The sequence below is a fragment of the Phasianus colchicus genome, chromosome 21 (genome assembly GCF_987193195.1).
Source record: "Phasianus colchicus chromosome 21, bPhaCol1.hap1.1, whole genome shotgun sequence".
NCBI lineage: Eukaryota > Metazoa > Chordata > Aves > Galliformes > Phasianidae > Phasianus > Phasianus colchicus.
In genome coordinates this window covers 1446204-1460103 of record NC_143456.1, presented here as the reverse complement: position 1 = coordinate 1460103, position 13900 = coordinate 1446204, and the positions used below count along the sequence as shown (strand labels likewise).

At 50.8% G+C, this 13900-nt stretch overlaps 1 protein-coding gene across 8 annotated transcripts in view; it reads left to right on the top strand.

Annotated features, from left to right (window-relative positions):
• Positions 1-13900, top strand: part of MTMR4 (myotubularin related protein 4) — a 41823-nt gene that overhangs the window by 11750 nt on the left and 16173 nt on the right. For 7 of the 8 annotated variants that reach the window (XM_031591950.2, XM_090122707.1, XM_090122710.1 and 4 more), the window contains exons 2-7: positions 242-309; positions 6496-6585; positions 8289-8405; positions 9040-9122; positions 9331-9497; positions 10866-10962. In XM_031591950.2, the coding sequence (XP_031447810.2) occupies positions 242-309; positions 6496-6585; positions 8289-8405; positions 9040-9122; positions 9331-9497; positions 10866-10962 (622 nt within the window). Of the gene's footprint in view, positions 1-241; positions 310-4306; positions 4482-6495; positions 6586-8288; positions 8406-9039; positions 9123-9330; positions 9498-10865; positions 10963-13900 lie in introns of those variants that run through there. The other variant, XM_090122709.1, reaches the window with a different exon arrangement.

Here is a 13900-nt window from a genome sequence, read left to right as displayed (position 1 = left end):
TCCTTTCCTCCTGCCCTTGAGTAACATAGAGACTGAAAGGAGAACTTCTCCCTCATTAACGAGCTTTCCAACTGTTAATTTTGAGGTTTGCCCTTTGCTCGAGCTGCAGGCTCGTCCCACTTGGTGTCTTGAGCGGGCATGGAGGTGACACAAAGTGGAAAATGGGCAGGGAGCTCTAATCATACTGAAGTATTGCTGCTGTTGATCTGAATTGCTGCAAATTACCTTTCTTTTGCTTCAGGTGTGTCTGGTGGAAGAAGGGGCAGAGCTGTGATTGAGCCAGGAGGTTTTGGACGGTGGCCAAGGATGGTGAGTACATGGTCTGGTCTACCTATGTCCCAGTGGGGCTGCTTGTTTTTTGTGGCTGACAGCTGTGCTGCTGCTAAATGTGAGAATAAATGTGAGAAGGAGAAAGAACAGGAACAGGTTGCCCAAGGAGGTTGTGGACACCCCATCCCTGCAGGCATTCAGGGCCAGGCTGGATGTGGCTCTGGGCAGCCTGGTCTGCTGGTTGGTGACCCTGCACAGAGCAGGGGGTTGGAACTGGATGATCATTGTAGTCCTTTTCAACCCGGGCCATTCTGTGATTCTAAGAATGCTGTCGTACTGTGTATGTTATGTGATTGCATAACGTAAAGAGCTCTGAGGTCTGGCTGTATCCATGATGCTGTTGGTAAGATGAACTTACCTCTAAACTTGTTCTTGGAATATACAAGTAAGGCTGGAATCCTCTTCTGCCTCCTTGGAGTAGAGAGACAGTCACCCATGCATTGCTTTTGGCTGATTTACTTTAAATCTTCAAGTTGGGAGTTCTCCTTCTGTTCCTCTCCCACTTCTTAATGAAGAATTAACTCCATGTTAACAATGTGCTTTGGTGATGCTGAGATAGCAGAGATTGCACAATAATTAGTCTGCAAAAAGCATGGTTTCAAAGAATGCGGAGGGGCTGAAACGCAGCCAGGACAGCCAGATTGCTGATAAACTGAGGTAAGGATTTTGTACTGTGCTTTCTCAATGTTTTATTCGCCCTTGGTAGGTTTTTCTTCCACGAATTCATCTAACCTGCCCTCAGAACCAATTGGGGAGCTGCAGCTGTGACATGCTGCAGCAAAGAGCCATACTCATCTCTGTTCAGATGTTTGCTCATATCTCTATTCCTTGTCCCTGCTCTTGGGCTCTCAACCCCTTTTTGGAGTATATGGGTTGGAACTTCAGACTTATGTAGACATGGAAGCCTTTGCTTTTCATTGGGCTTCTCTTACGTGTATGGATAGATGCTTAATCTGAGCCAGCCCTTAGTTTTAACTATGAATAGTTTGATTTCTTGTAGCAGCAGGGGAAGGTAGAGCTGCCCGACAACCTCTGCTGGGTCCTTCCCTGAGCTCTGCTGGGATTTTGGGTTCAGTGCAGATCTGCAGGGGGTGCTGGAGGCTGAGTGCTGGCAGTGCTTGGGCAGATCCATCCAGCTCCATTGGCTGCTTGGCAGTGCAGTTCCCTGCAGGCAGGCCGAGCTGTAACTAATTACTCGTGGTGTCTGTAGTGACTGCAGTCGGAGGGCAGAGCAGCAGTGCCCACTGGTTAACAAGGACATGTCCCAAAGCTGGTTCCTTGCTCCATAGCACCCGAGAGTGGGGTGCTCTGCCATGCTTGGTGGGGCAGCAGTTAAGGGCTTTGTTTTCATTGACTGTAAGAATCTCTTCATTTCTCTCCCAAAGACTAACTGCAGCTGAGAACGACCTTAAGGACTACTGGTGGTTTAATCCTTAACTGTGGCTAATTGAGATCCTAATGAGCAGCCAGCACCTTAATACATTACCTAAAACTAACCTTGCAGGTGAGTGGTGCAGGCTCAGCCCTGCCCATGTACCTTACTGCTCCCTGTGCCCCACTGCTGTGACTGCAGGCACTGAGATTGCCACCTCCATTCGTTCCCTTAGGGTTAGGTGCTGTGGGGTGGCTCAGCCACCACATCCCATCTTGCTGGCACGGGGAGCCGTGTCCTTCCATCTTCATCCCAAAGGCTCCTCACCCCCTGCTTGTGTTACATGCTCACCCTTGGGAGCTTAAAGGATCACTAAATGCAAGAGCATGGCAGACCTACAACCTCTTCTGTCATCTTTTAAAGATCAGAAGCTGACCCTGACCATCCCTGTCCTGGTTTATGGGATATAAAGCAGTAACTCTCCTCTTCACGTGAGCTGAGGGTTCTATTTTTGGAAGGCCACCTGAGTGGCTCAGCAGGCCTTTGGTTCACCAAGCACCGCTGTAGGCTTTGAGGAAATGAGCTATTTTTGTAGAGACTCAACACAAAGCTGTCCTTTGTGCTGCAGGAGCAGGGGAGGCAGGACAAGCAGCCCTGCTGGCCGCAGCTCTTCAGCCATCAGCATCCATTCGTGTGCAGAATGGGGATCCATTTCCACTTCTGGGATGTGGGAGTGTCTGCCCGAGGCAGTTACCTCCTCCTGCCTGTTTCCCCTGCTGTTCTCTCCCAGTGGGGCAGATCAGGGCAGCCCCAGGTGCAGGACTGTGTTCCTCTCTGCCTCCATTGCCACAGCCCCGTTCTCCCTCTGCAGGAGTTCTCTCCCAGCGTGATGCTGCAGTGACAGAAAGCCTCACCACCACCACGCAGAAGCAATAGCAGTGCTGCCCTCTGCCTAACGTAGGAGCACTGACAGCAGCTGGGTGAAATGGAGGACAAAAGTGCTCCAGGATTGGGAAGGGCACACCTGTGCTCAGGGGTTTGGCTGTGGGAGGTTCTCTGTGCCTGTGTGAATGTATGTGTGCACAGCGCTTGGAGGAGCCCGGCTGTGTGAGAGGAGCTGTGTCATCCTGGTTTGGTCTCGTGGTGTTAGCAACAGCAGAGGGAATACCAGCTGGGGAGACACCTGACTTGGCATTTAGGAAATGCCGTGAGCGAAGGCAGCTGAAAGGAGACTGCATGGGCACGAGAGCAGGGATTTAGTGATGTGAGATGGTCCCAGGGGCTGTGCTTGCAGCAGGAAGAGGTGCAGGTGGTGCAGTTTGAAGCTCTGCAAGCCCCTTACATGTTGTTTAGGGGTCGGTCTCTTGTTCACCAGGCTTGGCTTTGGGGGTGCCCTAAGCTTTTCTAACTCAAGTCAACCCTGCCCCACGTCCTCTTCTAATGCTGCAAATGCAAAAATATTTTACTTAAAGGGCAAAGTCTGTTTGTGGATGTTAAGGGCAGCTTAGATTGGAAATTCAAAGCGAGGATCAGACAAGCAGCCATTTAGCCCTGCACAGCTGCAGCTTAGGTCTGTAAAGGTCCCTCTGCAACCCGAGCTGGGAGCAGCCCTGGTGCCAGCCCTAAGGGGAGCACTGCATCCCACCCACCTGGTCCTAACAGCCCACCAGGCTTCCAGTCAGGTCTGCTGGGGCACCCATGTGTGCCAAGCAAGTGCTGGAACAGGGCGCAACTGAGACGGTAATAGGATTTGGTGGCAGGCATGGTAGGGCTTTTATCCAGCATCCAAATAGTACAGCCTGCGTGGTCTGTGCTCCTGGGTTCCCTGCAGGGAGCTCGTTGCCTGGGCACTGCTATCCTGCCATGATGCAGGCAGCACAGCTGAGCGCTGCAAAGCTCTTAACATTTTTGTAGAGAAATGCACAAATCCCTTTATGTGAGCGCAGAAAACCTTTTGGGATGCTGTTGGTGTCGCCAGCTGGAGCTGTCTGGCGGTGGCAGGGTGCAACGTGGCAGCTGCCTCTTGGAGAGCGGCAGCCGGTGATGGGAACGGAGGTGGCATTTCCCAGAAGAACGCCGTCCTGCGGCTCTGGGACGGCAGGGCTGCGACCTGGGAGCGTGCAGAGCACCTACAGGGGCTGCAGTGAGAGCGGGAGGGAGCCGGGCATCCTGCAAATCCCTGAGCACGCGGCAGCTGCCGGGGTGTCCTTCAGCAAAACGCAGCGGAGCAGCAGAAAATGGAGAGCTCTGTGCCGGAGGATGGAGCCGAGTGTTGCAGCAGAGCTGCGGCACAAAGCCTGCTCAGTGCTATTGTTCCCAGCACTGGCAGCCATTGCCACGGGCCCGGACCGCATCTCCCGGCAGCCGCTCGAGGAGGAGATCGCGCCGGGCTCTGCGCATGGGGACGGGAGGGGGAGAGGAGGGGTGATCCCCGCCGGCCTCTCCATTTTCTGTCTCGCCTGTCGGGGAGACGCTTAGATGGCAGAGCCCTGCTCCGCGTCCCTGCGAGGTAGGTGGAGTCTGGCCGTCCTCCGCCCTCCTTCCCTCCATTGTCAGCGCTGTGAGCGCGGCACCTGCTCCGGCTGCCGGCTGCAGGGATGCTCCTACCCTCCACCAAGCACTGGCGAGGCTGCGGCAATCCCTGCGCCGGCGCCCGGCAGCCGCTGCCGGCAGCAGCACGGAGCCCAAGGAAGGAGATGCTGCTTGCGCTCAGCTGCCGCCTCGGGAAGTGAACATGAGTCTGCCAGGCCGCGTCTCCTGCTCCATGCTCAACTGCTTTGTAAGTGCTTTTTTTGTTGTTGCTGTTGTTGTGTTTTTTCCACCTCCCTGTCTGTTCCAGAGCCTTGTGCCAGCTCTGTGCTCAGGCACTGCCCCGGATCAGGCCTGTCCTTGAGGCCGGGCCCTGCTGCCCCAGCTTGGCATCCCGCTGCCTGTCACCGAGGGGAGGCCCTTCTCCTCCCTCCACGTGCCCCAGGAGACACCGTGGGGCACCATCCCGGTGCCATGCCCCAACCCAAGGGCACAGCAGCCAGCTGAAGGCTCCGTGGCTCCCTGCCTGGTGCTGGGAAATTGCCGTACAGAGCTGCAGTGCCAGGGGAGCTCTGTGCTCCCACACAGCAGGGCTGCGAGATCCCTCCTGGGGGCCCTGAGCTCCATCTTTTGTGTCTTATGAGAAAGTGGCTCTGCTCAGAGATCTGCAGGAAGCCCCCACAACAGGGATTGTGGCCGAACGGCTTCAGGAGCTCACTGTGCTGTGAGCAGTGAGGGGTGCCAAGTGGCCGCCCCAGGAGGGGCTGAGCCTCACATCTTCCCACAGCACGGGGGGACTCAAGGACACTGGGGCTGCTCTGTCCCAGTTCCTGCTGCTCGCCAGGTTTTCATTGTGAGCTGCCAGGCGTTGGTGAGGGGCTGCACTCCCTGCTTGGACCCACCCACAGCCCAGCCTGCACCCAGGGCAGTGCTGCTCCCCGTGCTCCCCCAGCAGCACGTGGGGCCTGGTGGGTGCGTGAGGAGGTGCTGCGCCCGTGCTGGGATGGATGCTGGGTTTCACAGCTGCTCAGGCAGCTGGCCATGACCCCCACAATGCCACACATCTCCCTGCCTGTGTCCCAGGAAGGGCTCTGCTATGGGGCCGTGGGCCTTTGGAACACGAGGGGGTCCCAAGTCGGGTGTTCAGCACTGGACGTGGCCCACAGACGCTTTCTTTTTAATCTCTGATGAGAACATACGGAGATTCGGCATCCTTTTAAATATAACTGAAGCAAAAGGGTTGGGTTCTCATTTCCTCAGGCTGAAATCTGAAGGTTCTAGCCCAGGCAGCTCAGCCAGAAATGTATTTTGTTTTAAATTCTCTATGATATGTAATGCTTGCAGGACAGAGTGTTCCCTAGTAACTGCTGGAGCTTGTAGGGGAGCGGTGGGGAGCAGCAGGCATTCTGACTAAGTGCTCCTGCACCCAAGCCCTTTAACACGTGGAATGGATGCATCCTCAGTCCTCTGCTGACGTCTGGGTGCTGCTCACTTGCATGAGGTGGTCAGGTAGAAACCAGGCTGAGAGCCGATGTAAGATAGGACTGGGATTTCCTGAGTGATTGCATGTTGACAGGTTCCCCATTGAGACACTCCTCACTGCCCCAGGAGAGGTGTCTAGGCTCTGTGTGTCTCCTCAGGACATCTCTCCAGGCCATGTCAGGCTTCCCAGGTTCAGTGCTTTGCAGGAAGAATGCCCTGCTTTGCTGCTGGCACTGCTAAGGTCAGGCTTGTTATGATGTGGGTATACCTGCACCTGATTGCTGTAGGATTGTTTCACGCTTCCATATTCTTCTCAAAAAAAATCAGGGTCTGCACAATTACCTCAGGGCTAAGAGTGAAAATAAAGACTGCCCAAAGAAAGCAGTCCTTGGTAACAGCAGGAAGAGGTCAGAGCTGGGCTGTGGCTGGAACCCTGTGTGTATGCGTTGCTGTGGTTCCATAATGAAGCTCACAGGGTCACCTCTGCCATGATAAGTCACTGTCACATCCCTCGAGGTGCATCATCGAGGTTATCTGCTCAGCTTTCCACGAACCATGGGGCTTGAAGAGACACAACTGGGAGACCTGTTTCAGATCACTGTGGGTGTTGTGCCATAGCTGGGGTCAGGGAGCTGTGTGCAGAGGCAGAACATCCATTTCCATCCACAGGTCGGGGGATCCCCAACATGCTGTGATGCCAGGACATCCTGCAGCCCTGATTTTTTTCATAGCATGCAGTAGCTGGGGCCCTTCTCTCAATGTGTGTTTTTTTTGCAATGCAGGGTGAGGAAGGCCCCCCCAGTTTGGAGTACATCCAGGCCAAGGACTTGTTCCCCCCAAAGGAGCTTATAAAGGAGGAAGAGTCATTGCAGGTAAGGAAGTAAGAAGACAGAAACCATCCACTTTGGGATGCAGCAGGCTGAGCTGTGACGTGAAACCTGAGAGCACTTCTCCAGGCCAGGACGTGCTCTGGAGCCGCAGGTTCAGCAGCGCTGTACATCAGCTCATGCTGGCAAGCCCTTCCATGTGCATGGAGGCTGGGAACAGCTGCTCAGTGCTCGCTGCCCTCCTTCCCAGCCCTGCCATGACTCTGCAGTGCACACAGCATCACATCTGCCTCTGGGAAATACAGCTGGAGTATGATGCAACACTGCCAGGCTGGGTGTTCCCCAACCTCCACCTGCGCTGGCAGTGAGGAGCAGTGATGCTCTGGTGCTGTGCAGCAGGAGGCCCTCTGTGGGACAGGTAGCATGTCAGAGCTGGGCTGTGCCGTAGGAGGCAATAGCGTGCTGTATTGCAACAGCTGATCTGGCTCTCACATATGTTGCTCCTGGCATTCCTGCTGCTGAGCTGCTGGAAAGAGGAGTCTCTGTGTTGTGCCAGCCTCATGCTGCAAGAGGCCCTTGAAAGAGACCCAGCTACTATTGCTGCTGTGCAGCAGGGGCAGCAGAGCCAAACCTGGTTTTCCTCACTCCTTTAGCATAGTCTGCTGCCACCTCATCCCAGCACTCGTCATCCTCCTGTGGCCAGAGCCAGGCCTGCTGCGTGTCGTCTTCCCACTGCTGCAGCAGTCGAGTTTGCTCAGTGGCCAGCATTGTCTGGTAACCAGTACTGGGAAGGAGGACTGAGATGTGGCAGCTGGAGGCTTGGCTGGGCAAGAGCACATGGGCTGAGGATGCTGTGGGGCTGCAGCCTTCAGAGGATGGAGTCCTGGGGTGGCTGCAACACAGGCCAGCTAAAAGCAGCATAGGAAAGCATGCGTAACAGACTGCCAAAATGAAGAGAGCATTTTTTCTTACTGTCAAATAATTAATATTTTAGAGGTTTTCCAGACAGGTGCCAGCCACAGGTTGTTATTTTTGTACCAGTAACTTAAGAAGGAAGGACTCCTTGGTGCAATTGCCACTCGCACAGTACATCATGCCTGAAAGCCAGGAAAACCAGTTTTTAGGCAGTGCATATTCAAACCATAGAAACAGCTCAGAAATAAAGGCTGCGTGGTCTGACTTGTACTAATTACAGTATAATGAATTGTTTAATCAGATGCCCTGCCTGGAAAGCAAAGGGTTCTGGTTGAAGTGATGAACAGTTGTGACATTTCTGCACAACTGGTTACCAACACCACCTGGTGTGGGTGGCATTCAGGGAACAAGGAGCCTGCTTAGCTAGAGAAAAGGGGGCCTGAAGAATTTTAGGGTGGGCCATCTTTTTCTTTTCCACACATACACAAAAAGAATGCAAAACTTGGCCATCTGCCAGCATTGCTACGGCATGTTCTGGGCTGATAGGGAAAACCAGACAGATGTTTTAATTTATCTGCTATCTGGATTAAAGAAGAAAATCTAACATAGGTTACTTCATTGTACAACAAAGCACTGCATTCCTTCACAGCCTGGTTAGCAGAGGGTGGGCCAGTCTTTGCCATTTACCTACACTGATACCCAGCAGCCTCGTGGTGCTGCTGACTCCTCTCTCTGGGGCAGTACACCACAGAGGCAGTGGGAGGAGCGGCTCTTGGCACTCCGTGGTGCTCAGAGCCCCCAGCATGCCTTGAACTTGTCATGTCTCCTTGCAGGTCCCGTTCACTGTGTTGCAGGGTGAGGGAGTGGAGTATCTTGGCCATGCAAACGATGCTGTGATCGCCATCTCCAACTACCGGCTTCATATCAAATTTAAGGATTCTGTGATCAACGTAAGTCTGGGTCTTCCCATTCTTTCTTCCTAAACTGTTACTTCTTGCGGTATTTTTGGGGGGAGTAAAGGAGACATAAGCAATTTCTCTGGTTTGTAACATGGGAACTGGGCATCTAAGTTGCCAAGCCTGATGTTGTCTCTTGTTACTGTTGGTCATGCAGTTGTTGGAGTGCAGGTGGGGTGCTCCTGTGGATGATAACAGGGTCTTTCCCTTGTTCTTCTTTTTAAAATCGAGCATTAAGCTCAGGGGTTTTAAGAGTGGTAGGATACTGTTATTCAACGTGAGAGAGTCAGCTGGTGGGAGCCTGAGGCTTTTTCTCACTGTCTCCACTTGCCATCTTTTATTGGAACCTTTGTTTGGTTCAGTTGTCTGTGCTTGTTTGGTTGTGATTTGGTCTGTAACTGGCCCATGGTGGGAGATCAGCCATGGACAGACTAGAAGTCAGGCTGGTGATTCTTGAAGGAGACTGTGCTGCATCATAAAGCTTCATAAACCTTGGAGTGGGTTTGTAGTTTGGGCTGGGAACTGGTGTTAGCTGATAGAGCCACATCTGGGCACCACGGGCCTGTGGGCAGGGCTGCTGTGTCTGCTGCTGCGGTGTGCTGCCATGCCCTCCTTCTGTCCCTTGCAGGTGCCTTTGAGGATGATGGAAAGTGTGGAGTGCCGGGATATGTTCCAGCTTCACATCGTCTGCAAGGACTCCAAAGTGATCAGGTATCCCTTGCTATAGATGCCACTGCAATTGCCACAATCTGCTCTGACACCTGCCTTTGCATTGTCATTGGAATGAAGCTGTTTCTAAAGGTTGCTCTGTTTTTTTTTGTAAGAATTGATGCTTTATTCATTTTTCTGGTTAAACAGAGCTTCCTGTCTGTGTTCCAGGTGGATGTATGTACTCACTGAATACAATTTGCATTTGCAGGTGCCATTTTTCCACCTTTAAGCAGTGCCAGGAGTGGCTGAAGAGGCTAAATCGAGCCATTGCCCGCCCTGCGAAGCCTGAGGACCTCTTTGCATTTGCCTACCATGCGTGGTGCTTAGGAGTCTGTGTTGATGAGGAAGATCAACATGCACATCTGTGCCGTCCAGGTAAAATCCTGGCCTGTCCCCTTCCTGTTTAACTATCCAGAAGTACAATGATGCAATTGTTCATAAAGTGGTTTCTCACCATGTCTTAGATTGTGCTGTAGCCATAGCCCAAGTCCATCTTGCTCAGGAGCATCCCACACCTGGCCCAGACATCTAGCTGTTGTCCAGATGCAGCTGGATAACAAGCACAGTAAAAGGAATGATAACATTTGCAAAATATGGAGCATTCAGAGGCAGCAGCAGAAAGAAATCCCCTTTCCCTTTCTCCTTGTGAATGAAAGAAACATTCCATACTTCAACACTTTCATCAGGATAACAAGACAGCTCAAGAGCAAATGTCATCTGCACTGAGGCAGCATAATTAATATCAGCACATCTCCATCTCTTCTCCAACACTTAGAAATGCCATGGCATTCCCAGGATTGGGTCTGCAGAGGTGTCTGGCTGATTCTTGCTCAGGCTCAAATGAAATATTTGAATCCATATAGAAAGAAACAGAGCTGTGATGGTGCCCTCGTGTGGATTGTGAGTTTGCCCTCTCCTGGAACACAAAGTTCATTTGCACTTGCTTTCTTTTTGTAAAGCTTCAATGTGAATAAGAGGAAATTAAGTAGTGTGATGATCATGGCTTTACATTTAGAAATGTGCTGGAATTAGAGAAGCAGTAACCTGAGTGAGATGTGCAAACACTGGTTTGTATGGAGAGATGGGGGATAAATAGTGCAGCTGAAAGGTACTAAAAAGAAGTTGGTAGGGGAAAAAAATAAGCTCTATGTTTCTGCTCTGCTCCAAATGCCAGTAATTAGCAGATATTTCATGTAATTCCTGTAGAGAAAATATTATTCTCTAGCATGAAGACATTTACCTGCAGAAATTGTTGCTGCTGGATATCAGTGAGGCAAAGAACACTTCAGTATTTGTTTATTAAGGAGATTTGACACTCAAGCAGCAAGGACATCCAGTGTTTGTAAGATGAGACAAAAACATGAGGGGAAATTATGAATCAGCCTTTGAGAGCTGTCTGGAAAAACTACCCCTGGGTTTAGATGCTCAGTACTCCTCTGCAATGGGCTTCCCAGTATCTACTTTGGAAGGGAAAAGTGGATGAAGTGAATGCTGCCATCCCAAAACACACATTAGCACAGGAGGGATTTTTCTGTGCTGTTCTGTGCACTGGGACTGGGAGGTGATCTGACTTGACAAAAAAAAGCAGAGAACCCCTGCAAGGGACCAGGCTTTATTGTATCTAAAACAAGAACCCTGCCATCCAGCTGTCCTGTGGTTTCTCTCCAGCCTCCAATAGTTGCTATGGAGCTGCCACTAATATTAAAGTTTCATCAGTAAATACTCTGTGCTCTGCTATTCCAGGTGACCACGTAAGATACCGATTTGAGATGGAGCTGGTGAGGATGGGCTTTGACTTGCAGAACGTCTGGCGAGTCTCTGACATCAACAACAATTACAAGTAAGTGTTGCACCACCAGGCCCTCCCCGTTCTCCTATTTCCTTTCTTTATTCCCATCACAGTTCCCCCCGCAGAGCTGTGGATGAGTCAGGCTCCAGTTAATCCTCCTCCTGGGTCGTGCTAGCCCTCAGGCAGATCAGCATACGAGCGAGTTCTCCTTTCTTTCCTCCTTTCATGTCACGGAATTGAAGAAGAGTATACCTCAAACATAAGAGCTAGCAGCAGTTGTAGATGCTGACCCAGGCAATTTATGTGGCCATAACTCCTCCTTGAAGACGGTTAGGAGTCCAGGAGAAATCATCCATTGTAGGGTTGCCTTTGTGATCAGTCTCTCTAAAATGCTCATATTGAAAATTTAAAAGCTTACATAAAGTCAGCTGTTCTCTTGAGTCAGGAAAGTGGGGATGAGGCACTGGAGAGCTGCCGTGGAGCTGAGGAGTCTGGGAATGAGTGGGGTGTCTTGAGTTTGCCGTAGGAGGGGCTGAAGGGTGATGTGCTTGCAATCTACAGGGCTGGAAGGGCAGTTACAAAGCGGGTGGAGTGAAGATCTTCTGACAGTGGCAGGTGATAAAACAAGGGAGCAGTGGTCACAAGTTGCAGCTTGGGAGGTTCAGACTGGACACGGGGGGAAATTCCTTCTTCAAACTGGTGCTGTGCTGGGCCAGGTCCGTGTGAAAGTAAGGACTTTCCATCATGGGAGCAAATCAGGTCCCAGCCTACCTGGTGTTGCAGGTGGTCCCATTGTGGGCAGGAGGATGGAGCAGGGATCTGCAGAGCCCCTTCAGCTGAGCGCAGCAGCCCCTGTCCTGTGCTCCTGGAGGAGCTCATGGAGAAGCGCTTCCGCATTCTTTGCAGCAGGTGGCATTAAGCCAGCAGGTTTTTATTAAGTGTTGAGTCACATATTCATTTCTGCATTCCCTATAATCCCTGTCTTGAAATGACTGGGATCCCTCAGTCCTTTCTCTATTTCTCAGGCAGTTAAAGCATCCCCGCCACTTTTGTATCTCCAGTTTCTTGTGGAGACCATGAGATGCCTCAGGTTTGCTGGCTTGGGGAAATCCCTGAGGAGTTCTGAGTCTGCCTCCTCTCAGCAGTTTTTCTCAGGATGCAAGGCATTAAGCACTGCATTTGGGTTCTGATTTAGAGTATCTTCTTAGCAGTGTCACATCGTTGCTTTTGGTCTGTTACGTGACAATTTTGGTAGTATTGACACAGTTTATCTAAGAACTAAGAAATAGGAATTCTTTTCCCAACCTGCTCAGTGGCAGAGTGCCCAGCTCCGTGCTGCAGGTACATCTGTCTCTTTGAAAGCAGCCACGCTGCCCCTCAGTGCAGTGTTCTGGGATGTGGTTCCCTCTGATTGCCTCAATGTCTCCAAGTGAGATTACCCACCTGTGCTTTGCTTCCTGGGAGCTTTGACCCAGACATTAGCCAGCTTCTCTGAAAACAGATGTTTTAATTTTGTCCAAACCATAGAGGAAAGAACTTGAAAGAAACCTTGGCAAGCTGACCATGCTTTCCTTGGGTTTGCAGAGCTCCTGCCTGGGGATGCTGGCAGGTCTCAGCTTCCCTTCTCAGCAGACATCCCAAGATCTTCAAGGTGGTGTAACTGGCTTGTGCAGCTCTGAAACCAGTTCTCTCTTGTGCTCGAGGGAGTGTGTCTTTAAATCCTGCCTTGGCTTTTGATCATTACCACCTGCCTCTATTCACAGGAATCGGGTTACTTTTTAACTGTTTATAGTCCTTTTATCTTTTATTTCCCAGCATTGGCAAAACAGTGTTGTTAGAGACAGGATACTCCAAGGTAATGACTTTGTTCGTTGTCTTTCAAGTCTGCTCTGAGATGTCCTTATCTGGTAACTATTATCTTCTTCCTGGCGACAGCCATCATAAAAATAGAGCAATACAGGCATATAATAGCCACTCCTTCAGTCTTGATATAAGTATACTCTTTCAGCATACCATCATAATAAAATTATTACATAATCCCTTCGTGGCTTTTACATCTTCAGTCATCCCGCGAGTGTGCAGCCTGAGAGCCCCCAGCAGTGCAGCCCTGCTGCCAGAGCTAAAGTTGTCTTCCTGTTGCTCACAATGCTGAGGTTTGGTGCACATAGAGTTCTTTCACAAGTAATGAAAAATTCCCACTTTTCTTTCACTGTTGGTGCTTATTTCCAGCTTTGATCTTTTTACGGTCGTGGTTGTATTTATTTTTTGGCTTTATGAGGAAAAGCTGCCTGGAGTGCCATGATACTGCTCGAGACAGCTGATGTTTCCCACTAATTTCTGTGACTGCTCTTAATTCATAGTTAGTCTTATTCAAGGCCAGGCTGGATGTGGCTCTGGGCAGCCTGGTCTGGTGGTTGGCGACCTGCACATAGCAGGGTCATCTAGTTGAAACTAGATGATCATTGTGGTCCTTTTCAATCCAGGCCATTCTATGTTTCTATGATTCTGTTATGTTACAATTCTCTACAAATCATGGTACTTTCCTCCATGCCTATGGGAAAGGTGGCATTTCTTGTTCTTGCTTGTATTTGCTGTATGAATTTGTGGACAATAGGTCTAGAGAGACTGCTAGGGATAAAACCCACGTTTTTACATTCTGTGAAGGAGGATCTCTTTCACTAGACTGGTTGTTGCCTTTGTGGCAAGAAGATGCTTCATCTGTGCTCATCTGTAGGCGTGGCTTGCGCTGATGTACGTGTTTCTGTTGTTACACACCTTTTCCTGGGGTCAAACCTCAATTTCAGTTCTAGGTCAGCGTGGTCCCATATACACAACACAGGGCCAGGCAGGCTCCCTTTGGGACTCCCTCCCAAATGAAAAAGGACCATTTAAAGTCTATAACCATTTCTTATCTTTTCAAGAGTAACTCAAGACTTGAGGTGAGCTTCCTTCAAGCCTATGGTGAGCAACCTGTAAAAAGCAGCTCTGA